At 43.7% G+C, this 26428-nt stretch overlaps 2 protein-coding genes across 28 annotated transcripts in view; one reads left to right on the top strand and one right to left on the bottom strand.

The window, feature by feature from the left end:
- LOC102567665 (trifunctional purine biosynthetic protein adenosine-3) overlaps positions 1–7500 on the top strand; it is a 50290-nt gene extending 42790 nt beyond the window's left edge. The window contains exons 19-22 of one of the 3 annotated variants that reach the window (XM_019476075.2): positions 152–282; positions 1538–1679; positions 5159–5274; positions 6060–7500. In XM_019476075.2, the coding sequence (XP_019331620.1) occupies positions 152–282; positions 1538–1679; positions 5159–5274; positions 6060–6242 (572 nt within the window). In that variant the 3' untranslated portion in view covers positions 6243–7500. The remainder of the gene's footprint in view (positions 1–151; positions 283–1537; positions 1680–5158; positions 5275–6059) is intronic. The other 2 variants (XM_014598997.3, XM_019476076.2) reach the window with 2 other exon arrangements.
- LOC102569060 (trifunctional purine biosynthetic protein adenosine-3) overlaps positions 2434–26428 on the bottom strand; it is a 55793-nt gene continuing 31798 nt past the window's right edge. For 10 of the 25 annotated variants that reach the window (XM_019476073.2, XM_059720704.1, XM_059720700.1 and 7 more), the window contains 9 exons: positions 25093–25291; positions 24301–24552; positions 23005–23157; positions 20884–21087; positions 20456–20599; positions 16835–16965; positions 16035–16176; positions 14405–14520; positions 8750–12847 (listed from right to left, as the gene is read on the bottom strand). In XM_019476073.2, coding sequence (XP_019331618.2) covers positions 12584–12847; positions 14405–14520; positions 16035–16176; positions 16835–16965; positions 20456–20599; positions 20884–21087; positions 23005–23157; positions 24301–24552; positions 25093–25291 — 1605 coding nt within the window. In that variant the 3' untranslated portion in view covers positions 8750–12583. Of the gene's footprint in view, positions 2908–8749; positions 12848–14404; positions 14521–16034; positions 16177–16322; positions 16503–16834; positions 18295–20455; positions 20600–20883; positions 21088–23004; positions 23158–24300; positions 24553–25092; positions 25292–26428 lie in introns of those variants that run through there. The other 15 variants (XR_009459075.1, XM_059720699.1, XM_059720698.1 and 12 more) reach the window with 15 other exon arrangements.

Below are 26428 nucleotides of genomic sequence, written 5' to 3'. Positions count from 1 at the left end.
TTACTAAGTCAGTAGGGGTCTTTTCACTGAGCTTCCCAGGGCTTTAGATTAGGCCCCACCTGCACCTACTCATTGTTAAACCTTGGCAAAATGTCATATGTATTCATTCTCCAGAAATGCAGAGTATGCATTATTTATTCTTGTTTTTTAGGTACAAACCTTGAAGCCCTGATAACCAGCACAAAGAAGCCCACCAGCTATGCACAGATAGTCCTTGTTATTTCAAACAAAGCAGGGGTGGAAGGGCTGAGAAAAGCTGAAAGAGCTGGTATTCCTACAAAAGTAAGCAGCTTTTCACCTTTTTTATTTGATATTACTCATTCTTACAGCAGTAGAGGAAAATAAAATTTATAGGGCAGAAGCCTGGCTTGAACACAGGATGGAAAGCCAGGAATGCCAGAGTTCTACTACTGGCTCTGCACTGGGAGAGGACTCTGCCATTGGGCAAATGATTTGTCTTTTTCTGTGTCCATTCTCTCTTTGTATAAAATGGAGATGACAATATTTCCCCATCTTCTGTTTCAGAGGAGTTAGTTGTATTAGTTACAGTAGATATCAAGAAGCACCTGCCATAGTAATAGCTGCAAAACATTTAAAATGTTAAACTCTTCACCATACACACAACTTCTAAAAACCTTCATCTTGTGAGCTGAAAGTTTCCATGGTTCACCTTTCCTGTAATGATTATTTTCTTTAGTTTGAACCAAGGCCTTTCTGATGTTTCTAAGATCAGTGCTGCTGAGAAAAATACATTATCTTTCACAGACTATCAAAAATGGCTGCAATTTAATATTTGGTATGGAGATAGTTCTTTTAAGTTAGTGAATGTGTTTGGTTTGCAAAAAATATATTTTTAACATAAATTATGAACAATTAAAATGTATGTACTGAGCAGGCTCTGTATGTTATTTTCCTGAAGTTTACAGAGGCTAGATCAAGTGCAACAGAGATGATGGAGTTTCAGCAAGGAGCACTGTTCAGGCCCCAGTTATTAATTCAAAGCCAAACTGCATTCCCTCCTCTGTCTCGGGTCCCCATTCTCTGTTGATTTCCACTGTCCAGTCACGTGCATCAGTGCAATGCAGATATAAAATGCTCCTGGTTTTTTTTTACCATTGCTTTTCACTGATATGAATGACTGTATATGATAGAGCAATGGAGAATCAGGCCCAGTGCAGATTTGGCCATTATCTTTAATGGAAGCAGTATCTAACCCTTCAAGATAGGGTAATCATGATTGTTATTTTGGATGATGGTAAAATATAATGGCCTCAACTAAAACTGGGACTCCATTGTACGGGTCCAGTACATGTAAATAGTAACAGACAATTCAGTCATGAGGAGCAAACTAGATGATGCAAAATAGATGAAAAGTCTTGCTGATGGTGATGCAGTCACTGTAACTTCTATACGTTTCTAAAGTGCCCATCCTTGTAGAACCAAAGTTAGCCAGACTTTGTGTTTGACCAGAATGCAGAGTTTAATTGTTTGACGGTAAAGTGAATTCATGTCTGTGTTTCACTCTTAACTATTGCAGGTCATTGACCATAAACTGTATTCAAGTCGCACAGAATTTGATAATGCAGTTGATAAAGTTCTTGAAGAATTTTCAGTTGAACTGATCTGTCTTGCAGGATTTATGCGAATTTTATCTGGTCCTTTTGTCAAAAAGTGGGACGGTAGGCATGTTATTTTAATATACACTTACAAATGCAACAAAACATTAGAAATGTGACCAGCATTGAATTTAGCAAGTCAAAAGCAAATAGATGTTGGTCAGTTCATATAAATCTAAGTACATTGTTAGCTATTTTGTTATATTTTTAAAAGGTTACAACACTGCTGGAGGTTTGAAGGGAGAATCTCTCTCCCCAAAATATATGCAACTTGAGTAGCTTATTTGTGGAGGAGGTGGCTGGGGGCTGAGAAACTTCTGAATGCCTTAATGGTACTTTAGTTAATGACAGCAGTAATAGTTGTATTCCATTAGCTAGACAACTAGACATTTGGTTAAGAAAGTGAAGATCTATAAAGGGATTTGCTCAAAGCTTGAAGCTGCAGCATTTATTGAAATAGCTTAAATTGCAAGGCCATCCGATAAATGCTCTAGTCTTTAATAATTGTAATAAGATCTGAAAGCACATACTTTGTGCCCTGGATACCAAAATGATTTAAGCCCATGTCTGAGCTCTCCAACCAAATGATTCTGGGGAGGGATATGTTTTATCCATGGACTGGCTTCATGATAATGTCTTCCCCCCAGGCCAGCATAGCACCATGACTTCCCTTAGCCTCACCTCTTCCCAAACCCAGGCCCAAGTTTGAAGTAAGACACTCCTACAACTGACTTCTACCATAATGGCATCTCCTCACAAATCAAGTCAGGCAGCATGCACGTGTTACAAAAAAGTCTATTTTAAACAAGGCAACTACCTGTGTGCTGCTCTTCAAACTCACACTTCCATTGGTCCCATTGTACCACTCAGCCACTCTCTGGGACATACTCTTCAGCCTTAGCTGCAGGTACTACAAGAAAAGCTAAAAAGGAAAAGTTAGAGTAGGACCAAGATAACCCTGGGTTTGTCAAGAAGCCAGGGTTTTCTCACCTCTCAGAGATGCATGAGAGAAGGGGGAAGAGCTAGCACCTTTTCCGAGTTAATCTTTGCATTTTGACTTTGCATTTTGGGTTTCTGTATGGTAGGGGTGGAGTGGATAACCTGTTTCTGTGCAGGGGATATTAGAGAGAAATCCCTCTCACACTGAAATTACCTGGCAAAAAAACCCAAGTCCATTTCTGTTGATTCAAGAAGTGCTCTGTGCTGTTTCTGTTTTCTCTGAATGTCCGCTGGACTTCATCCACAGTTCTGTGTATTAATAAGCCTTCATATTTACATGCTGCATTTTAATCTGAAAGATTCAGAAGCATCTGTGTCAGTCTTAATGCAGACTGAGCAATGTGCGCTGCAGTCATCAACAAAAATTTGACCCTGGTCAGTGTGTGGCACATAAGAACAGATTAATCTAAGCTGGTATTTTTGCCCAAACCCAGCCTGCTTATACTGTTTCTGATGTCCTCAGTGCTTTTATCTCCTCCTTTGGTAGCACTAGTATTTTGGAGCAATAAGCCCTGGAGTTTATTCACATACACTAATTGCGCCCTGTGTGTTTGTTTCAGAACAGCTAGGACAATCAGAGTTTCTTGCTCCCCAGCACACTGTCTGAATGTGCGCCCAGGAGCATATAATTCCAGAGCAATTAGCTCTGGAGTTGATTCATGTGCAGCACGTAGAGTCTAGCTGAAGCAGCCTTGGCTGGTATGGGACCCCGGGGTCAGCCTGCCAGCCTGGGGCCCAGCCTCAGTGTGCTGTGGAGGGACTTGCTGGGCCATGAAGGTTTAATGCAGGGCTAGTGAGCAGACAGCCCTAATACTGAAGTACCCCCATGCCCTGGCCAGCTGGGTCAGCATCTACATGTGCACTGTTGCACAAAAAAACTCTGTAGCAGGGTAGGGCTTGTAAATATAAGTCCTACCTTGCAATGGAGTTTATTAGTTTTGTGTGCCATAATAGAGGTGCACGTCTAGACACTGCAGTTTATTGTGCAGTTTATTAGTCACCTGCAATTAGTAAACATCTCCTGTAGAGCAGCCACAGAGGAGGAGATGGAGAGTAGAATTCAGTGTGAAACTCTCCTGTTTCATTTAGGGCCTTGGAATGTTGACCATGAATCCTATCAGAAAGGATGAGTAAAGAGCAGCTTCCTGTAATGCAGCTTCAGAAGAAATAAGGGGATGCAGGCACAAGTGACATGTCCTTTTCAGTGTATTGTTTTTGGTGTTTTGTTTGCTCAAGGAAGAAGCAGTGTGTTGCTGGTGTAGTGATACTGAAGAAAAGCCTTATTTGACCAAAGCAGACTAGAGATGTTATTGATTTTTATGCCATAAATATCTACCACACTCCATTTTTCGTTTTCGCATTCAGCTTTTGTTTTTGCATTCGTGAATTTTGGGGTTTTTTGCTTATCCTTTACCATTCTTGCACATTTTCCATGCACATTTTAATTGGTGTGCTGCTACACCAACATGAGTTAGCCCAGAATCTTGCTGCATGGCAGTTAGTGTAGCACACAAGTTACACTGAAGTAGCATAGCATGTAATGCTGCATACAGTCACTATAAGATGCTCAGTGGTCATAAATGGTCTAAAAGGCTGTTGTGTTTTCCTTTTGTCCAAAGAAGAATTTTTAAGAGTCTGCTCTAAATTGAGTGGTAGATCTCCTGCTGCCATAAATGGCCATGACTCCCTTGACTTCAGTCTGGGCCAAGATTTCCTGGGCAATTTATCACAGGCAAAGTATTCACTTATTAGCGATGGGGAGGAAGATTTTTAAGGACCAAGGAAAGCCTGAGGGTCTAATGTGTATGCAAGCATATGATTGCCCCTTTAAATTTTGGCTTGTACCCTAGGCTAGCCAGGGTGTGGAATGATTAGAGAGCATGTGCTCTTGGGTGCAGGAAAAAGGGGGAGATCTAGATCTGCTTAGTGTACTAGCCTGGTTCCAGCTGGCTGACCATAAGAAGGAACTTCCGGTTCATTTTTAAATAGGGGGGGAAAAGATGTGTGCATGTGGTTTGTGGAAGGGCAGAGGAGCACTCCAGTGTAGGCTACTTCTCTTCTGTTAAGCCAAAATAAGCCACAGTCATTGGGAGAAAAAGACTAGGAAGAATTCTCAGTCCTTTCATAGAAGTTCCTATGAGGCTCGCTGTATTAGAGGCAACTTTTCTAATGCACTCTGGCATAAGAGAGGAAGAAGAAAACAGGATGGTGGGAAAAGAGTGCTGAGAATTTAAGGAGCTGTAAATAAGCATCGCAGTGATTGTTGGGACAAGTGGGCTATAATTAGTTACTCATGTTGATTAGTTCCTAGCTTTGGTCAGTTAAAACAGTAAGGTAGAGAAATGAAGACTCCCAAGAACCTCTTGGGTTGGTTATCTTATTTGTTGTATAAGCTTTTACATTCCAAATGTGAAGGACAGCAGCTTTTTCTTCCCTGTTGTTAAACCAATGTGGAATAGTGGTAAGGCCTTTACTTGACAGTTAAGCCTGTGAAACTAGGGCTGAGAGCTTAAAAGTGAAGCATTTCATTTCTGCTTTTCTAGGAAAAATACTGAATATCCACCCATCCTTACTACCTTCTTTTAAGGGAGCAAATGCCCATAAATTGGTATTAGAAGCTGGAGTCCGGGTCACTGGCTGTACTGTGCACTTTGTAGCCGTAAGTAGCTGTAGCTCAAAAGTATGCAGCCAACTAAGATCACTTCACCTTATGTCTTTTACTGTAAGTGTACAAATAATGGGGGTAAGATTTTAATTCTTTACAATCTTATTGGTAACTGGAAGGAACAGGAAACTAACACTGAACTAGAATTGAGACTGTAGATACTAGGGTTTTTCCCTCCCCTAGCAGTTAGTGTTGTTGACAACACTAGTTTAGTTCCTCCAGATGCAGTAGAGGAGGACTAATTCAAGCAAGACCCTGGTGATCCCCAGAAACTGATGCATAGAGCAGCCAATTCTTGTAATTTTATCTCAGGTTGCTTGGTATTTAATGCTTTTTCTTGCAGCTCAAATGTGAACTGAATGATTTAAAACAACGTTTCTGGCCTTCCCACCTGCTCAAGCAAGCTCAGAAACTGGAGATCAGATTAATTCCAAACTTGGGAGTGTACCGTCTTCTTGGTATTTGTGCAGAATGCAAGCCTGCTATTTGATCTATATTTTTTTTTCCTTGTTTATTAGCTGGGACATGGAAAACAACTTTCTCAGCTTTCTGTTGGAGACTATTCCAGACTCAGAAATATTGGATGTGTCTTCATCATAATCACCCTACTCTTCCCTCCCCTCAGTTCTCTGCACCAGTGTCTTTCTTCACTCCTTACATAATATTATACTGTCACAGGAAAAAATGATAAATTTTGTCCAAGGTAATGAGATCAAAGAACTTTCCTATTGCTGTGGTGCTTTCCATTGCATAACATGCTGGGGGTTTTCTTTTTCCAGGAGGAAGTTGATGCTGGGGCTATAATCTTCCAAGAGGCTGTTCCAGTGAAGGTTGGAGACACAGTGGAGACCTTATCAGAAAGAGTAAAAGAAGCTGAACACAGAGCCTTTCCTGCTGCCCTCCAACTTGTGGCCAGTGGGGCAGTGCGGGTAGGAGAAGCTGGCAGAGTCTGCTGGAAGTAGGAATAATGCAATTGAGAAGGCTCCTGGACACAACAATGGAAAACATGGAACAGGTCTACTAAAGGAACAAATCAAAATGGAGGACAAAACCTAACAAGCACACGATTGCTTTTATTCTGTTCATAAAGTGCGTAATAGTGTAGGATCTCTTAGGTCATGCCAGCAGGATTTCCACATCCTTTTTCAAGTGCCTAAAGATCTCAACAGAAGACACAAGGGGAAGCCAGAAATGGGGAGGGAGGTTCCCACTTGCTGGGGCTTGTAGCTGATAATGGGGGGGGACCATCATAACTTAATTATCAATGCTTTGTCTGCCAATTTTCATATCAGTTCACCTGACTCTTAGTCCCATTTATCAGGAATGTGCAAGAAGTAAAAGAATCCAAGAGAGCTAAGCACCTCAGAGGTGCTTCAGAAAAGGATCATATAAATTAAAGCCTGTTAGTCCACAGTAGTCAACAGATTTTTGGCAGTCTTAGTTCTTCTGTCGGATTTGTTAATTTGTGCTATCAGAAGTGTTTCAGAATAAACCACTGGAGCCAGTAAACTAAAGGGTGGTACCTAAGTTGATTATGGAGAGAGGTTACAAAACAAAACAAAAAATCCTAGCCAGAGAAGACAATGCTTAAAGAGACTATAGTAAAAGATTTCTCTACTACAACATGGGTTTTTTAGGCTGAATTATTCTAATTAGACTGTAGATGATGGAGCTGCTATCTAGCAGATGTCACACAGCACCCTTAACATCCAGAGGGAATACAGATATGAAATGGGAATGCTAAGGGAAGCTTGGAGTCAAATGGGTTTATTTACTTTGGGGTAGGATTAGATATGAAATGTTTTCCTGTGCTTGGTAATATTTATGTAAAATTCTTTAAATCTAATCTTTGCAGATCCACATGTTCTGACAAAATTATTTTCAGCTGAAATATCCCCTAGTTATTCTCAGAAGCATTATTGGAGTTACTAGCACAGTTGAATTTTTACCTAAGCACCTCCCTTGTTTTTAATGTTTTGAGTATCAATGCAGGTGTTAGGAGCAATTTAATTTGCTCAAGTAAATCAACTTTTCCATAAAACTTAGAAGCATCTTATTTCAATCGATCCTGTTTAAAAAAGTAATTTAATCCCACTTAATTACATCAGAAGCTGGTTTTCACATTGTACTTTTGATATTTCTGTATTTCAACAGGTTTTACTTCTGTAATAATTTCAAATCCAATTTGAATAAAAGTTAGAAAAAACCCCCAAAAACAAATTGACATTATTTGAATCTTTTCTTGAGATTCTTCCCCCAAGGACTCAAGTCTTAAGGGTTGTGGACCTTCTCGTCTCAGGGCACTTTGACATGTCCTCCAACGTGTTCTGAACACAACGTATTAAATCAAGTGTGGTTGAATGTTCTAATCGGAATGCAGCATGCTGGAGCTGTGTCTTGTATTCAGCATCCCCACATTTCAAAATGGCAGCAGGAGCACTTTAACTAAAGCTTGTCAATAGCTTTAGTTAAAATAGCGCCCCTGCTGCTATTTTGAAACGCAAGACGCTGAATACGCAAGATGCTTGTGGGTATTTTAATTAGAGTGGCTCCTGCTAAAACACCCCTCCCACCCCAGAGCACATGTATAGGTGCCCTCAGTAACCAGATAATGTGATGAAGAAAGTTGCTGACTTTGTCGTATCATGATTGATCATCTGGGGATAGGAGTCATGCAAGCACATACATGAAACTGTCATGGGAAATTAAATAGGTATGTAAAGTACATACTTAACAAAGCATTTTTTCCTGCAAACACTAACAACTGCAGAAGGGCTTCCTTCCTTCACTTGAATGCAGTGGTCCCTTGGGAGTTGCAAAGCTAGGCATGAAAGTTATCTAGCCTCTCCTATTCAAATTATAAATACCATCCAAATGTAAAGCCTTTCAACTAGAATGCAAGGGAAAACTCAAGATGGCCCAGCTTGTGGAGCTCTAAACATGGACACACGTCACACACCTATATAGATTTAGTATATCACACCTGGACCCTTCTACAAATAAACTGTTAACAGCTAGAGACTGAATATATACAGGAAAGAATTTCACTCAATGTTATTTTGGCTAATCTTTAGTAATGTACCTAACCAGTGTGGGGGGAATGTTACCTTGAAAGGAAGCATGTCTATCAGTTAGGATGCTGCCCTGGGCTATGTCTTTGTTCTGGCACACATTTCCTTGGGCAAGACACTTCAGGACAGAATTAAAAGGTACTTTGCTGCCTACAGGCAAATAACTTCAAAAGAGTTACATTACTCAACTTGCTGGGCCAGGTTCAAAAATCCATCAGGCACCTACATAAATTTGTAAGTCTGGCTCTTAGCATGTGGCCCTCAGTTGCTAGTCAATAAATAAGTATAGCCTACTGTGAAGCAGTGTTAAGGAAAAGTATTAAAGATCAGAGGTTTTTTTAAGGTACCAGGTGTCACTGTTAAAGCAGCCCGAGAAGCTTTTACTAGTACAACAAAAGCCATCTTTAATATTTTATTTGTTCACTGTTAAAATATTGAAAGAATAACGTACAATTCAAAACAGCATACAGAAGAATAGTACTACACATCTAAATACAACAGCAGCAGAAATTATGTCTGTTTATTCTATGTATACCAGAAGACAGTATTTGTGATAACACAGGGAAAAAGAAAAAACAAGCTTTTTCCTGCAATCACTACACCATTAAAAAAATGCCATCTTTTGCTCAAAGGAGTCAGTATACTTCTTGAGTAGACAATAGTTAATAAGGAATAGGGGTGTAGGTTGTAGTCATGTTGGTCCAAGGAGATAGGCAGACAAGATTCTTTGGGTGAATCTGATATCTTTTATTAAACCAACTCTAATAGCTGGAAAAAAAAAAATTTAGTACACTTTTGGGTTTAAAAGCCCTCCGTCAGGTTGAGGAATCATCTGCAGTTGGTGCGTGCTCTTCCTGGATGGAATGAATAGTAAGGAAGCCAAATGCTGGGCTGGTGTGCATGCAAGATGGGCAGTAAGTGAAGATGTAAATTGGAGTCAGTGGGTGAGACACACACAGGCTGGGGGTGGAGGGGAGAAAAAAGGGGAATGAATGTAGCAGTTAAATAGTGGAGAGGTACCTGGGGAGTCAGATGTCAGGCAGGTTATAACGTGTCATAAATCCAATGTCAATATTTAGTCCATGATTTTTTGTATCCAGGAGGTTGATGACATGAAGTTCATAGGCTTGTCTCTGAGAAGTGCTCCCTTTTGAGGATTAGAACTGAGAGATTGGAGAGAGAGAGTTTTCTTGTGAGAAATGTGCCCCAAACAACAATTGTGCACCTGAATGAATGCACACCAGAAATCTATCAAAGACAAGAATACCCAATTAGTGGTGGGGGCACGTTTCACAAGAAAACCGCACTCTCTCTCCAATCTCTCAGTTCTAATCCTCAAAAGGGAACTTACAAAATACTTCTCAGAGACGAGCCTATGAACTTCACTTCATCAACCTGGATACAAAAAGTCATGGACTAAATATAGACATTGGATTTATGACATATTATATAACCTGCCTGACATCTGACTCCCCAGGTACTACTCCACTATTTAACTGCTACATTCATCCCCCTTTTCTCTCTCCTCTCCCCAGCCTGTCTCACCCACTGACTCCTCAATTTACATCTTCACTGACTGCCTGTCTTGCATGCACACCAGCCTCCGCCCTCTTTACTATTCATTCCATCCAGGAAGAGTGCACACCAACTGCACAGACTTCCTTAGCCTGACAAAGGGTTTTTAAACCCCAAACCTTGCTAAACATTGTTTTCCTAACTATTAAAAATTGATCTAATAAAAGATATCAGATTCACCCAAAGAACCTTGTCTGCCAATAAGGAATAGCGTTCTTTTTTCCTCCTCCAGTGAAGCATGTTATCCACAAGCATGAATGCAAAATTACAGGAGGTGTAAAATTCTTTCACTCTAAAATTTATAATGAAGTTAATTTGGCTTCTGAAATGATTTGCTGCAGCCAAGAACCTGACATACAGTATACTATTAGTACAGTACTTGTAATCAGGATCCAAAACAACATTCATCCAATTGAACCCTACTAGGTGTTCATGTCCCTGAGCTAAATCAATCAGTGAACCCTACACTGGAAAGTTCAGTTCTTATTTCTTTTTCAATTTAGCTAATAATTTCTTGGCTGACTTCCCTCCCCACTGATTTATTTGCACATGATCTATTATTTTGGCAGACAAAGTAAGACTCACACTTGTGGTTGTTTTTTTTTTTTATAAAAGGCCTTTGCACATCTCACTGCCAAACTTGTTGCTGGGTGGCTATCTGAGAACATGGAGATTTTCTTTGCCATTGTAAGTCAACTAGGCTGCCTCCTATTTCTGTATTATCTGCTCTTTCCTAGCAAGAAACCCAGGAAATGCATTTCCAGCTCTTCTTTGCTTCCTTACCAAGATCCAAAAGGTTTTCACAATGGATGCTGCACTATCTTTGGAAACCCTCTTTCCCTTTCAATAAATTAGATGATCTTTTGAATAATCCTTAAATTCTGCAACAGAACAAAGAAAGATCAAGGGAATAATCCCTGTCCCTGGGAATTCAAGCCAGGTGAAGGTGGCCTGATTCTCTTCTTAAATTTCCCCTTTCAAAAGCCTGTTACAGTTGCCTCTTGGCTCTGCTATCTACTACAGTGTGGCAGCTGGCTCAAGGACCTTATTTAAGGGACAACTTTAATGCAAAAACCACAATTTTCCATGAAGCTGGGCATTTAATTTCTAATTTTCCATGAAACATTTAAGCATTTTCAAGCATTTAAGAACATATTTTTACTGCATTTTTAACTATTTGAGCACAGGACTCTAGAAGGGGGCTATTAGAACCAGCACCCTGGGGCACTAGAGCTAGAAACGTAACAAGTGATACTGATGCAACCAGTATTTGGCTGCCTTGTCATAGGCAGAAAGAGTTCACAATTGATCAAGAACACTTCTTTATGCCTTCTAGGCAACAGAAACCTTGTTCCCTCCCCATCATGTGCAGCAAAACATCCACCACGGAGAAGGCAAACATGAGGCAACCTCTAACTAGGGTGATGTTAAGTAATAATGTTCAACAAGACTCCTATTCCCTTTGATTATATTTGCATTTCCGCTCATCCCTTATTTTCACCTCCTGAGCCAGGCCTGCCCAACAGAAGCACCTTGCCATCCAGTTCTTGTACCATGGCTCCTGCTTCTGTGCGTACATTGTGTGCATACTTGGGAAGCCCATGGTTTTCTGGAATCGGACGGAACAATCAAAAGCAGCTGACACAACTTATCCTTTAACAGTTTCCCTCAGAAGCCAATGCACTACTTTCTTAAATCAAAGGAAGCAAGGTGTAAAAAAAATAAAATGCAGCTGTATGTGTGCGTGTATACAGTAAATTCCCCTCTCTCAGATGTAGCTGAAAATGGAGGCATGTACCCCGAGAGGGTGATTTAAGTTCCGACACTGCTGCAGCAAAGAATCTGCAACTGCAGAGCTGAGAACATACTGTGAGGAATACGCTCATTGGTTTCATTCCAATAGGGCACAGGGCAGGGTGGAAGCAACTTCCCTAGGGACATGGCAGTCTTCAAACCCAGGGCCTTGACCTTGGCACCACTGAGCAAACAGCCAAGGAGTGTTGACGTCCTCTCAACTCTGCCTCTTGTTGCACAAGAGCAGTTCCAGGGAAGTAGACCCTGGCCCTGGCTCCACTTAACCATGCCTTGGAAGACACTGGCTAGAGCCAGCTGCTGCTCCAGGCTGTGGCCTTCGTCCTTTTTTGGCTGCCATGCAAAGCAGGGGCCCCAGCTTCCAGCCTGCCATTGCCTGTGCCTGTTGGAATAAATATGGGAAGCCTGCTGTCACCCATGCCTTTGGCAAAGGAAGGGAGGGAGCTTGGCCATATGAGCCTGGCTTCCCCATTTGAAGCCTTCTCCCCACTATGCAGGAGAGAAAAAGAAGAGCTCTTGAGCCCAACCAGCCAGGAGCTGCCAGGCCCTCAGGAGAGGCGAGTGGCTCCCTCCACTCCACCTGAGACAGTGATGAAGCAACCTAAATTCCCATCTCACCCCTCCCAGACAGAGGCTGTAGGCTCAACAGGATCAGAAGTTTCACGGGTATATAAATGGCTCGCTAGTTTCAGTCCAAGGAGGCTGCAAAAGAAAAAAAAAAAAAAAAAAGGCATTGGGCTAGCAGGGAACAGCCTTGCTGGGATATGGGAGCAGAGACTGGCCTCAAAACCCAGACTGCAGCCTTAGCAGGCCAGCACTCCCACTGGTGAGCTATTAGCCAAAGGCTACTGCCCATCAACCTGTTCCAAACCTCTTGATGAATTCCTACCCTCTGATGTCCTTTGATGAATCGGCTGTTGGCCTTCTGATTTGCAGCAGGTTTTCCCATCTGCTCCTAGCTGCACCATTCCCTTGGCCACCAGCTGCAGGGCAATGGGAAAGGCTCGGCACTCTGCTTCCCTCAGCCTTTCAGACAAGGTCTTCTCCGTGTCATCCACCTCCACAGGGATGAGCTCTTGGTGAATTACTGCTCCTGCACTGGACTCCTCCTAGGAGGGAAACACGTATACAGTATGTAACAAAAACTTATAGGGCCTGTGGCTCTGCTCCTTCACTTACGTTTTTTTCTTTTTCCTTTTCTTTTTTCTCTTTGTCTTGTCACATGTCTGTCAACCTAGTTGCCTAGGCAACCAATTTTCTGCCTACCCATCTCGGGTAGGATGGGGTGGATCTAGCCTCTCCATTGTTATGAGTTCTGACCACACAACATGGGGGCTAGGCTTAAGCCAATGTCACTCCAATAGGTAACGCTGATGTTTTTCACGCTGGTCAGCATCAAACAACACCTGTCCTTGACTGGGTCCAGGTGATGAGGTCAGGAAGACTATTTAAGAGGGTCCCTCCATGTTGGATAGGGTCGGACATCTTTGGGGAACACAGAGACAAACAAATGGCCTTTGGAGCTCTTTTAGACTCTGAATGAACATGCAAGTAACCTACCTGAAATTTAGCCAGTAACTTAGAATAAAGTGTTCTAGAAGTATAAGGCTATCAAGCCACTTCCATTTGCTCAGAGTTGTTCTTCTGATACTTCTCTGAATTGTACCCCTCCCTATGCCTACCCTCTCTACCCAATAAAGCTATCCGATATAGCAAGCCTTGTAAATGTTTGAGAGGGATTAGGCAACCCTTTTTGCTCCCTTTGCTCAGCTGACTAAGGGAGGCTACTTTCTATGCTTCTGGTTATAAGAAGTACCCCCAAGGTCTACAGGGTCTGTGTACCCTGGGCAGCACAGGGCCCTAACAAAAATCAGACCTAGGGTGGTGACAGCAGTTACACCAGGCTTGCGGGTGTGCTCCAGGAACTGGGTTGGCAGGACATGGGCACCCCAGGGGAGACACCTGAAACATGGTTTTGGTTGGGTGCAGTGGGGCAAGTTGCTCAGCACAGGAGCACCCCCTATTGGCTTGCCACACAGCCATCCCCTTCTAGGCACATGCAAGTTTCAAGCAAGGTTGAGAACAGTGCATATATACAGCAGAGAGCCTGAGATCTGAGCAGGAAGGGGTCACTAGATCTCCTCATAAGAGCATTTGCACTAGCAAGGGCAGTCTACTGGAAGAGGAGAACAGTATCAGTGTGACTGCTCATTTAAGGAGTAAAGAAAGAGAGGTGAGGAGATCTCTGGTGGCAGCCTAAAAAGCAAGTGGGATTGTAGGATAGACTAGGACAGGCCCAGGTCTGCTCTGTGAGGGGAAAGAAAGGATAACAAGTTGTTGAGTATGAGGGAAGGGATAAAAGAGAGCAGAAGTAAGGCACTGTGAGGGGGTAGGACCACTGCAAGGACAGGCTTCAACGGGAGAGGAAGCCTTGAGTACAGGTGCCTGCTGGGCTAAGACCCATTTTTATACAACCCTACTCATCAATTGACCTTCCTACAGGAATTCAAGCTCCCAACTCTTCATAGTTTTGTTAATTCCAGGGACAAGTGCATTAGACTGCAGTTAGCCGGTCACTGTTCATGCCATTCAGGGATGACTAAAACAAGCAATACTTGTCACTTGCATGTGTTTACAGCAATTCTCATAGGCAGCAGCATACTTACCAGTACAAAATGCACTGTACAGCCAGTCACTCTGTGGCCTGGTTGGATCACTGACTTACAGGCATTTCCCCCTTTTGCTGGTGGCAAAAGTGATGGATAAACATTCAAAATTTTTCCTAAATATTAGCATGAAAAAAAGATAAAATAAAGTTAGCCGAATTCCCTTCAACATTAGCTGAGGAATGACTCACAACACGTAAATCTCTCTGTTCACAAGGGCCCTAAGTGTCATTCAACAGTCTGAAAAGTTCCAGCCAAAGTCAGAGCCAAATCACAGGCTCTCACCTTATACATCAGCAAGATAAGTGGAACTGTGCTGGAGGCGCTAGATCTTAAGTAATTTAAGAAATATCGTATTTTCAGGGGCCACAGTGGCAAGGTACAGAGACAGGGACAATCCAAGCTAAAGCAGATGTGAGCTAAGGCTAAGAGACAGTCATCTGCCCAGTGGGAGGTGTAGGTGGTAAGGCTTTGTCTACTCTCCTGAATGGCAGTTCCACGTCACTGCTCTGCCTAGGAGGCAGGACAGGGGGAAGAAAGAGTAGGTTGTGCAGCCTCACAGCCAAATGTGACCTATGCTCTTCAAGGACCAACTAAAAAGAAAAGCCTTCTAGGTGTGGCCTCAGGAAATAAGTCAATGTTAATTAGGACAGAGGATTCATTTGAAAGGGAGGAGCAGCCCTCTGAGTAAATATAAATCTAGAGTATATATCCCCTACCACTCTGAGCAAGGAGCATATGTGAAGGAACCCAGGTCCCTAAAAGTTAGATTCTAATACCCAACCACAGTGGTTCTCAATCTGTGGTACGAGTACCACCAGTAGGCATGCAAGCAACCTGTCAGTGGCCCACATTGTCGTATAAAGTAAGTATAATAAGTCTATTAAAAATTTACTGGTGGTACTTAAGGATGTATCGTTTTTAAATTGGTGGTGCATAATCTGTCAGAATTTGGGAACCGCTGCCCTAATGTTCATGGCAAGCTGGAGTACAGGATACTGTCATGCTGCACTGCTTCTGGAGCAGCCCCAGAGGAAGAAAGAACTCTCAAGTCTGTCCTGGATTCCCTGATGTTTTGGGCAGGTCCACACCCAAAGCCCTTTCACCCCCTGGTATAGTGATGTCTTTGGGCAGGTTGCAAGGGACAGAAACGAGCTTCCACCTGCTTTGCAGCCTCCTTACCTCATCCACATGGGCCAGCCAAGATTGCTATCCATAGGCCAAGCAGCTCCAAAGCCACAAGGGGAGCAGAGATAGACATGGCTTTGGTAGGGAATAGGCATAAATCCTGTGACACTGTGGCTCCTGCTTTCCTACCTCTGCTGCTACCACATGCTATAGCATAGAGGTGCCCTGCACTAGCACCATGCCAACAGCCTAGCCAGGCCACACTGTCTCTGGCTAGTGCTTTGCTCATAGCCTAGCCTCACTGGCATGAATAAATGAATGAGAGCATATAACTGAAATGCCATGACTAAGGCATTATTCAATGCAAGTAAAGGTGTCAGGCTGTCTCCATATTGGTAATCCAGGGCCCTACTGCATAGCTGCTGGAGAGGTCCAGTCTCACTCAGTCTCTTCATGCCTTTATTACAGCTACTGGGAAGAAATGATTACCCTGGTTTCTTACCACTCCACTTTCTGAGGAAAGCACTGGACAAAATTCTCATAAATCCGGCCAGGCAGATCAGTTCAACAGAGAATTCTTCAAGGACTCTGTCGATTGTGCTGTCAAATTCAGAGCGGCTGCCATACAATTTATGGTCAATCACCTAATGTTAAAACACACCCAAAGAACTGAATGCATAAGAATAAGAGAGGCACAGGGAACACATAAGGAAAAATAAAAATCAATTAAACCCCAAACAGTTGTCTTGTCAAAAAAGTATATCACAACTTTGTGAGTGCTCATTCATACCCCTTTCCCATTCCTGCCCTCTTCAGCTTTGTGTAGGGAAAGACCCACCACTTCCTCTAGCTCAGCTGCCAGCCAGGAAAGGATACTCTGTAACATTTTTCCTAAGACTTTTGAGAAGTGTGGAAAAGTACAACAGAGACAGATACTCTCCCATTCTGAATTCACACTCGCTCAAAGATCCTGTGAAGTAAGTAGACAGACTGAAATCAGTGACACTTAAATGTCTGGAGCCCTACTCCCAAATGATGGAAGGTGATTGAAAGACTAAATTTCCATTGCCTTACAAGAGATGCCACTGTTTCTTGCTTCGCTGGTAACAGTGATAAGGTGCAAATCTACCCTGCCTTCTACTTGACTTCAGACTAACAAGGCTAGCTGTATCTGACAAGTACATAGCAAACATAAAAAAGTTTAAATAAGTCTGGAGCAAGTACTATTTAGCAAGAGCTTCTCCCAGACCTGTAAAGTTCATGAACTGTTAGACGGGTTAGACAGGAACTGCGTGTTCTTACCCTGGTGGGAATCCCAGCCCTGGCTGCATTCCTCAGTTCTTCCACCCCAGGCTTGTTAGAGATGACAAGGGCCACTTGGGCACAGCTTGCTGGTTCTTTTGCATAAGCAATAAGTGCTGCAAGGCTGGTACCTCAAATAAAAAGGGAGAGAAAAAGAACCAGTCATGTAACAGGGGCTGCATATCTATGTAAGACAGCCAACTCCTAACCAAAGGCCATTAACTTTCTAATACAACAAATGATGTGATTTGGGTCCACAAAGTTTGTGTTCCACACCTCTTGGCTTCCATTAACAAGCCTACCATTTGTGTGCAGACACATCTGTTTCCAAAGAACCCATCCTGAATGTGGGTACTCCCAGATATTTGTTCAGGCACAGCATGGAAGTGTCCAGTTTGCACACCTGAACTCCTTCAAGGGCTCATAAGTGCTCGTCATGTGTGTGAAAAGCCACGCACATGTATTTTGCAGGAGCAGCGACAGAAGCCTGCTGAAAAGCCGGAACTGCTATCCATAGTAAACTATGCTTTTTTTCTGCCCCTGCACACCACCATTCTAATAACCTGGCTCCACATTATCACTTAATAATATGGTGTTGCCCAGAGGCTCCTAATAGGATGAGGGCACCACTGTAGTATGTACTCTACAAACACATGGCTCCTTCCCCCCATATCTTATAAAGAAAGGCAATACTTCTGGATAGAAGGCTTATATACTCCCCACTCCTGCCATGATTTGCAATGTATTCTTAAGCATGAAATAATTCAATAAAGATTTTACTAAAGAATGATCAGAATGCAGCTAAGTTACAGGCCTGCAGGGCTGCTGTGCCTCATGCAGACACCTTTTTGCAGAAACACGGGTATTAAAATCCATTTGCATATACTTGAACATTCAGAGCTAACTTCCTCTTTCTGCTACACTGGGAACTGACTTTACAAAAGCAGCACCATGACTGAAAAGGGTAGGCCAAAGCATGGAAGGCTGCTCTTGTTCTCATCAGCTGGGGCTAGGGACATTTGAGTCACTGGGGGTTCTGTTGTGTAGAATAGGGTAGGATTTGGAGGAAAACATATCAAAACAAGGTACCAGGCTTGGCTTAGGGAGTTCAATGCTGAGACAAGTGGGAAGGAATCTTTCCCTGCCCTGGTCTCTGTGGCTGCTTCCAGAACCCCACAGCTGCAGCAGCCCATGACAGCAGTACATGCCTGTCTCTGGCGATCACTAACCAGTGGATCCTGCCCCATTCCCCTACACAACAAAAGGAGAGAGTCACATCACCGAGATGCTTTCAGTTGGCTGTGGATGCAGAAACCCACATGCTCCCATCGGCTTCTATATAACAGGACCACAGTGGCTTAGTCGTGCCTGTCCTCAACAGCTGTGAGCAAGCACAGGATATTCACCAAGTGCTCCTTCTGGACTTTCAGCTCTCCAGGTATGCAATAGCTCGAGGAAATCTTTATTGCAGAGTGGAAGTAGAATCAATGAACAACAAAAAAAAATAATTTAGCTGGGGAAGAACAAGTTATCTGTTTGAAGAGAGTCACCTTCCACCTCAGGAATGTACAACTTTGTTGATAAGTCTTTTAAACCATTTCTCTTCCAGGGGGAAAAATTGACACGGGTGTTCTATCTTCTCAAAAACTGCCAATGACCAGAAGCATTCAAACATGTAAATGGTCAAAGCCTATAACTTCACCCAGAACATAACTGCGGTAGGACCCAGAAAGCATGCTCATTGGAGAAACCAGAACGCAGGGGAATTTGGACAAGTGGGGGGAGGGGGGGAGGAGAAGAGGGATGCCCAGAGAGGTTACTCCAGCAAACCGACTCTGTGGCTTTGGGTAGAAGGTTCATTGCTGCTCTCCCACATAGCTCCCCAGTGTCAGAGTTACTCACAGGGATGGATATCTACCTCTCAGATGGCAACTGAGACCTATCCCACACAGATGTCTCTGCATCACTTGCAAGCCAGAGCACAACATGAACACACAAGCAGCTTGACAAGCTGCAGGAGTTTGCTGACTTGTACTGAACACTCCAGGTCTGCTTCGTGTAATGACTGCAACCTGCAAAAAACCCAGGTTCCTTGGCCTAGAAGGACGATTCCCAATGCGGGGAGCTAGGTACCAAGGGTCCCTGCAGAGTAAATGGAGAGAGCAGGGAACCCCTGATAAGGAAGCCAGAGCACTGATATGCCTAACAGAGAGTGAGGCTATAAGACACACGAGGCACAGGGGTGTCTGCACTCCTGCTCTTCTCCAGAGCTTTGGTGTCTGACTCGGGGATGAATATCAGGGGCCTCTGTGGATTAAGATCCATGTCAGTGAGCAGGTGGCTAGTGGTGGTGGTGCTCACTTTTTGCATAAGAGTTACAGCACATGCCCAGAAAGTGGAAGACCAGAAGTCTGGGCCTACCTGACTCAAATCTCCAACCTCTCAAAAAACAAAAGCAAAACAAAAAAGCCTGGACAACCCGGCCATAGAATAATCTGGGCAAGGGCACTCCACCAATCCTATCCAAGCTGGCCCCTTGGGTAGCCAAATATACAATCCATGGGGCAAGAAGGAGAGGAGCCCAAGTCTGTACCCCAATGCTGAGGATACCTCTACAGAAGGAGGGAGTTCCAGGATCAAGGCTTAATCCAGGTACCTACGGTCAAAATGGAGACACTAAATGAATTTAGACACCCAAGGGATTGTGACCCTGCTCCAACAGCCACAGTCTGTATCGCTGCTTACAAACAGTGTGAAATTTAGGAGCTTAGGTGACCAACTGGGATCCAGTCCCTTGCCAATTCATTCTGGCACCCCCTTCTCAAGGATCTGCACCAAGCATCGACAATTTATGACCAGTGAGCCTGGGGAGCCACTGGATCTGGCCTGCGAACATAAGGTTTTGGAGGGTCCCAGTGTCTGCCCACCTGAGGCCCACAGCCAGAAAAAGTTACTGACTGCTTGTACCTGGCTGGCTGGCAGAAGCTTGCAGCAACCTGCACACTCCCAGCTGTAGGAGCCTGCAGGTTGGCAGGGACTACAGCCTAGCTGTGGGCAGTAAAGCCTGATTGCAGGCTGCCTTGGAGACCAAGCAGCTAACAGTAGCTGACCACAGGAAGCTAACAGTGCCTAGGGAAGAGAACTTGGGGAGAGAGTCCTTGGCTAGCAGTGGCAGAACCAAGCCAAGGATTCTCCCAGGGTCTTGTAAGAGACCCAGGGTGGCTAGCTGGAGGCAGAAGCACCTTGAGGCTACAGGAGGGAATTCACTGGAGGGAGAGAAGGAGAAGGAGGACTGTATTGTGGCATTGAGGGAGCAGCACAAAGCGGACAACACCTTTTCAGGGGCTGGAGAGACCACAGGACTGTGAGTCCCCCTCTATGGATTATGTTACGTGTGTTGTTGAGCAGTGATTGAAGTAGGAGGTTTCATGTGGGGCAAGTGCGCCCAGGAAACAAAAAAGACTAGTTGAACTAAGCAACTGCCCAAACCCAGTATACTGCCAATCTACAGTTAATGCCCCTCCTGATATTCCCACTGCAGTAAATGGAGCTATACATGTTTACAAGCAGACTTCCCAGATACAGGGATGCTTTCCTGGGCTATGAAAAATGCAAATTCACCTGCTCCAGAGATGAGAACAGCTACTTTCACTTTGCTCTTTTTGGGCTGGAGGTGACTGTCCAAGAGAGCAGCATTCTGCTGACACTGGGATCCATGTAACTGCAAGGCTTTCAGGAGATTCTTGACTTTCACAGGAGCAGATCCTTCAGACATGAGCAAAGGTGACAAGTAAAACATCTCACAGAGCAGACAGTCCCTGGAACACCAATTTCTAGTGAGATGGATTTGAGCATCTTCCAGGAGGTACCCAGCACCTCACATGATCAGACACAAAACACTTTGGTTTGTGTCAGCACATAGATTAAATGGCACAATCCCTCTGAAGTCAATGGAAGACTTCATTATTTTCAATGAATTTTGGATCAGAACCTAACAAGTGAAATTCTTCCCCCTCTAACCCTTATTTCTAGGTAGGAGGCCCAGTAACCTGTGCACACAGAGACAATGTTCCCTATCACCCACGCTTCTTCATATCTCTGTATATCCATCAGAACCTGCTCAGCCAACTCCTTCTGTACCACCAAGACAGCACCAATCCCACAATTAAATGCCTGGGCCATCTCTTCTTCTGAGAGGTTCCCCTCATTATGGAGCCAGGAAAAGATCTGGGGTATCTTCCAGCTATGAGCATCTGAAAAAGATGGGTGAAATTCTTATAGGTCAACAAAATTGTTGTCTACAAGCAGCCACAAACACTGTCCTCTACATTTCAAAAGTATTGCAGAGTTAGCTGCCCAGGTCCTGTTAACATTTATGGGAATAAATGTTAAACAGGAGGCTAGAGGCTTTGCACGGCCCATTAAAAACATACTAATATATGTGAGCAACGGAACAGTGACACACACACACTCTAGATCATGGGTGCTCAACCTCTGGCCCACAGGCCATAAGTGGCCCATGGAGCCTTGGCACCTGGCCTGAGGGGCTCCCCACAGAAGGAAAATTTGGCAGTGGGGAGCAGTGGCAGCTAACAGTACCCCCTGCACAGCGGATCGGAGCTGGGCGATGTCTCCTCCACTCGCACAGCTAGATCCAGGCCAAGCCATGCCACCTCCCTGCCCTTCCCCAGCATTACCAGATCAGGGCTGGGCCACATGCCTTCCCCTACTGTGGGTTCAGGTTGGGGCTGGGGCAGTTCCACCATGTGGCTAGATTGGGGCTGGGCTACCCTGTCTCCTGCGTGGCCAGACAGGGACTCATCACGCTTGCCTTGGGTGCCAGATCAGGACCACCAGTCAGATTCAGCCCAGGGACTGACAGGCACTGTCCATCTGGCCTGCCAGGCAAGAGGTTGGGCACCACTGTCCTAGATCAATCAGAAGTGCAAAGCTCTAGTCTTCTTGCTAGAGTGGAGAGCTTGTTTACAGCCAGGCCATGGGCTAGATTCTCTGGGCTGTTCCAGCAGTTCAGTTGTCAGGTTCAGGAAAGGCATTTGCTGTTGATATTGCTGTGTACATAGATGCATGCTGATGGTGGAGTTGGGGTGCTGCAGCTGAGCCAGTGGCTTGGCAAACATTGTGAATTCATCAGCACCCAGCTGATTTTCTTAATTTAATCAGGAACATTACAAAACATCAAAGCCTGCTGTGCTATTTCCTATTTTAGCATCTCTGAACTCTTTGACAAACTTCAGGAGCTTGGTCCTGCACACTGTATCTCAACTAAATGAACCCATTAAACTCCACTTGAAGAGTCTCCAACCACCTGCTCCCAGCACAGGCTCTGGCAAAAAAGCTTCGAACAAATTATCTAACTATGACAAACACTTCTTCTATTATACCTTAATTTTCAAACAATTTAGCTAGTTTAGCTTTGGATTTTGTGGTGAAGTTTCTTCATTGATAAGCAGACTTTGCATTTTTTATGAGAAAAGAAGATATAAACTGGAAGCCCACTACAGCCAACCTGCCATTCTGACATCACTTTGTAAAATCCTAACAACTTTTACAATTAAAATTAGTCATCTTTGGTCTAGGGTACAACTAAAAGAATCCAGGTTTTAGGGTTTTTTTCTACCTTAATTCCACTGAACAAAACAGAGCAGGAGAAATTTTGGAATCTGTGGGACATCTATGTTTAATATTTTGAAATATGCTTCCAGCTCATCTCAAAATTTACAGATAAATTCTAAAGCTATCCTGTGCTATTTTTGCAGCAGATATCCAGGTGCTGTGGATTTTGGCAGTGGCCAAAATCAGCTCTGCAATGGAAATTGAGCTAGAAGCTTAACTTTGGAAAAATCTACTTCCCTTTGATAAAACTGTGTTAAATACATACACATTATGGAGCAAGTAGTACAATTTAGCTTCTTTACCAAGCTTTTAAACTTCAATCTGAATGCTTATTTTGGAGAAGCTATGTCAAAGAATTCAGTTTCTCCACATTGTGGATGGATGCTGCTTACGGCCTACATAGCTTTCTGACACTTTAAAAATCTATAAACATATTGGGCCAGAGGTATTTTTAAGTACTCTTATGACAAGGTTGAAAATCAGGACCATACCTTACATACACAACACCTAGAGACATGTTCCTACTGTTTACTTACCCAAAACAACACCACATGATTCAGGAAGGATTCTTGGGATGCTTTTCATCAAGCCTCCTTCAGCAATAATAGCACAGGATTTCACACGCCCTGAACGAAAGACTGGAAGCAGAGACTTGCTGTACATATTTACTGGGGTTAGCAACAGCTCTCCTGTGAACAGAAATGTTTATCAAATCATTACAGACAAAAACCAAGGCAGAGAAACTTGTATCATGTAGTGCAAAAAGTGCTCCTTCAATCAGCGTGCTTCTTTGTTCCCTCCATGATGGAAAAGATATGAAAAAAGTGCACACTGTGGAGAATAGGTCTAGGAGAAGAAGGCTGGTATCAGAAACCAAGGAACTGGATCCACGAGCATAGGTAATAGGGGTGTGCGAAGTGGACCCTATTCGATTTGGATTTGACCTGAATCAGGGGACAGCGATTTGATTCATTGATTTGGATCACTGTCCCCAATTCAACTGGGCCAAATCGGGATCTGAACATTCGATGCTGATTTGGAGAATCAGTGATTCAGACAGACACAGCTTTAAAATGTTTTTCTACATACCTTGAGGTACCAGTGCGGCTTGTGAACACTGCGATGTTGGGGCACATGGAGCATCCCACAGGAGTGCGGGGGGCCCTCCATGTGCTCGGATGCAAACCCAAAAGTGGACCATAAAGTACTCCAGGCCCAGATCCAGGTCTGCCACGGAGTGTGCGAGGGGACTCCCCTGCGTCCCCCAGCTCGGCAATTGGCTGTGGGAGGACCCTGGGTGCCCTGCCAGACCCAGGAGACACCAGTTGATGAGCCACAGGGGTACAGAGGGGCCCCCCACCACACTCCCTGGTGGACCCGGAAGTGGACCGGAAGTGCTTCTGGTCCACTTCTGGCTCTGCTGCCGAGCACACTGGGGACTCCCCACACTTCTGTAGGACACTCCATCCGCCCCATCATTGCAGCACTCACAAGCCGCCTGCTACCTAGAGATATGTAGAAAAAAAAACATTTAAAGCTGTGTCTACGTCCAAATTGCTCAATCTGTCCAAATCGATTTGGAGGGTTCCAATTTGATTCAGACAGATTAAAGGGTCTCCTGATTCAATTCAGATTTGGAGATTTGGCCACCGAATCGGTCCAAATCACCACTGAACCGAATCAGGGATTGAAGCTTCACACAGCCCTGACAGGCAACCTCAGGTTGGAAATTCAGTCTTGGAGTCAAGGAATTTTGCCTGCATCTTCTTGGAAATTCATCCAGTTTGGATGCTTTCTTAAAAAGTTTTACATTTAAAAGTCAGATATTATACCTAAAGTCTGGTCATCACATCCACCAGGTACTGGAGCAGTGTAGTGTAGACAGGACATTAAGAGAATCTTCCTTACAAGGTTAAACCCACTGCTGTGAATCCCAGAAGAAGCTAGTCCAATAACTACATCCCCATCAGCAATTTTCTCCAGCTTCAGGAGCATCTGTCTTCGTTCCACTGCACCAACTACAAAGCCAGCAAGGTCATACTCTCCAAGTGAATACATGCCAGGCATTTCGGCAATCTCTCTCCCTAGAGCAGGAAGAAAGACTTCAGTACTGGGTATATATGTTCAATGTTTTATTTTTAAGGTTATACACATCAAGCCTGAAATGGGAAATTAAATTCTATGTGGTACAGAAGGCACCTGTAACTAAAATTCACATTTGAAAGAAAATTCAGAACTGCTTCTTTCTGATTTCCAGGGATGAGGGGGGAGAAACCCCCCCCCCCCCCAAAGGTTAATGAAATTTAGAGATATAAAAAAAGTAACAGCATGAAGGCAAAAGACTGCCTATATGCCAATTTCTGGAACAAAATTAAAATGGTTCTTCAAGGAAAAAAAAGTCCTCATATTTTTACTTAGAAAGAATAGAATTATTTTAGGCACTTAAAATGGGTGCTATCTGATGGGTCCAATTCTGCTCTCCTTTACAAGAGAGAAGAGAATGAGGCCCAGCACCTGTGACTGGCATAGTGCCTTGGGTCTCTCGTATTTACTGATGTCTCTCTTATTTTCTGTAGTTCAATATCAGAACATTCTAGTCCCTTGCAGGAAGGGAGAGCTCCTACCCAAAAGGATACATCCTGCTCTTCTACAAGCATCAGCTATTCCTTCTTTGATGACCTGGGTCACTTCAGCATCAAGTTTACTGTAGGCAAAGTAGTCAAGGAAGAAGAGGGGCTCTGCTCCCTGGGCCAGGATGTCATTGATGCACACAGCAACCAAGTCCTGACCAACGGTATTGTGTTTCTTACACACCTGTGCAATCTGCAACAGCAGAGTAAGAGAACCTTATCTTACCAGTGTGAAAGGAAGCAGAAATCAGAGATCACAAAGAGCTGCACTAGATCATCCAGTTCAAGGAAGTCAAAGACAAGGTCTACAAGATCTGTTGTCAGCTGGCCTAAAGGGATCCTCATGGGGCTGGAAATTTGGTGTCAGGGTGAGCAGTGATAGTGTTAATTGCTACAGCTCCCAGAACCATGGCAGCCCCAACTCATCCCGCTACCAAATTTCTGCCCTGGAGGCCAGATGACATGGTTCTGTGTTTTGGATTCAGCCAGGAAGGCTGCTTATAGGGCCAGAAATTTAACAGTGGGATGAACAGTCATGGCACTTCCTCCTGGAGCCATGGCAAATCAACACTGCTGCTACTCATTCCCAGCCCCAGCTGGTTTGCAGTGGAACCCACAAGCCTGAAAATCTGGCAGTAGGAAAATCCACCAACATTAGTGGCACTGCCATCAAGTTTCCAGTCCTGTGGGCTCTGGACCAGCCTCCACCAGATCAGGTCCAAATGTCTAATCCTGCCTGGGCAGACAGATGAGTTCAACACCCCTGATCTAGTTCAAACTATCAGGAATCAATCTACTGACTTCCATTAAACAGTGCACAAATGTAATACTTCTGGAAAGGCAGGCCCTTCTCCTAGCTTTGACTATACAAAATTTGTCCTTTCAGTATTTAAAAAACTATTTGCCCATAGTACAACTAGCATCTGAAAGTGACACAGGGTTCCCATTGGTTCTCTTGGAACAATTTAACTCAGTACATACATTTGTGGTTCTATACAGTGCAATGCTTAAGTATGCTTTTGCATTCTCTATTACTTAGCCTATTATCTTGATGTAACACCCTACAGAATTTGGAGAGGTTCATTAAATAATTCTCTTCTAAGTCTAAGGCAATGAAACTGCCTTTTAAAGACATTCTACAAGAACCCCTTCTCATCAACATTAACACCACAAGTCTTTTCTTTAGGCTTCTTTGGAATCTTTGAATGGAAAGGCACCAAATTAAATCTTGTTTCCATAAGAAAGATTTAAGTGTTTTTTGTTTTAAATACATATGGTATTAAATGTATATGGTATTGCCTGCTCCCATTTGTCTTTGCTCCCCATCAGA

Source organism: Alligator mississippiensis, chromosome 1 (assembly GCF_030867095.1).
Source record: "Alligator mississippiensis isolate rAllMis1 chromosome 1, rAllMis1, whole genome shotgun sequence".
Taxonomy (NCBI): Eukaryota; Metazoa; Chordata; order Crocodylia; family Alligatoridae; genus Alligator; species Alligator mississippiensis.
This window is presented reverse-complemented; position numbering and strand designations above follow the sequence as displayed.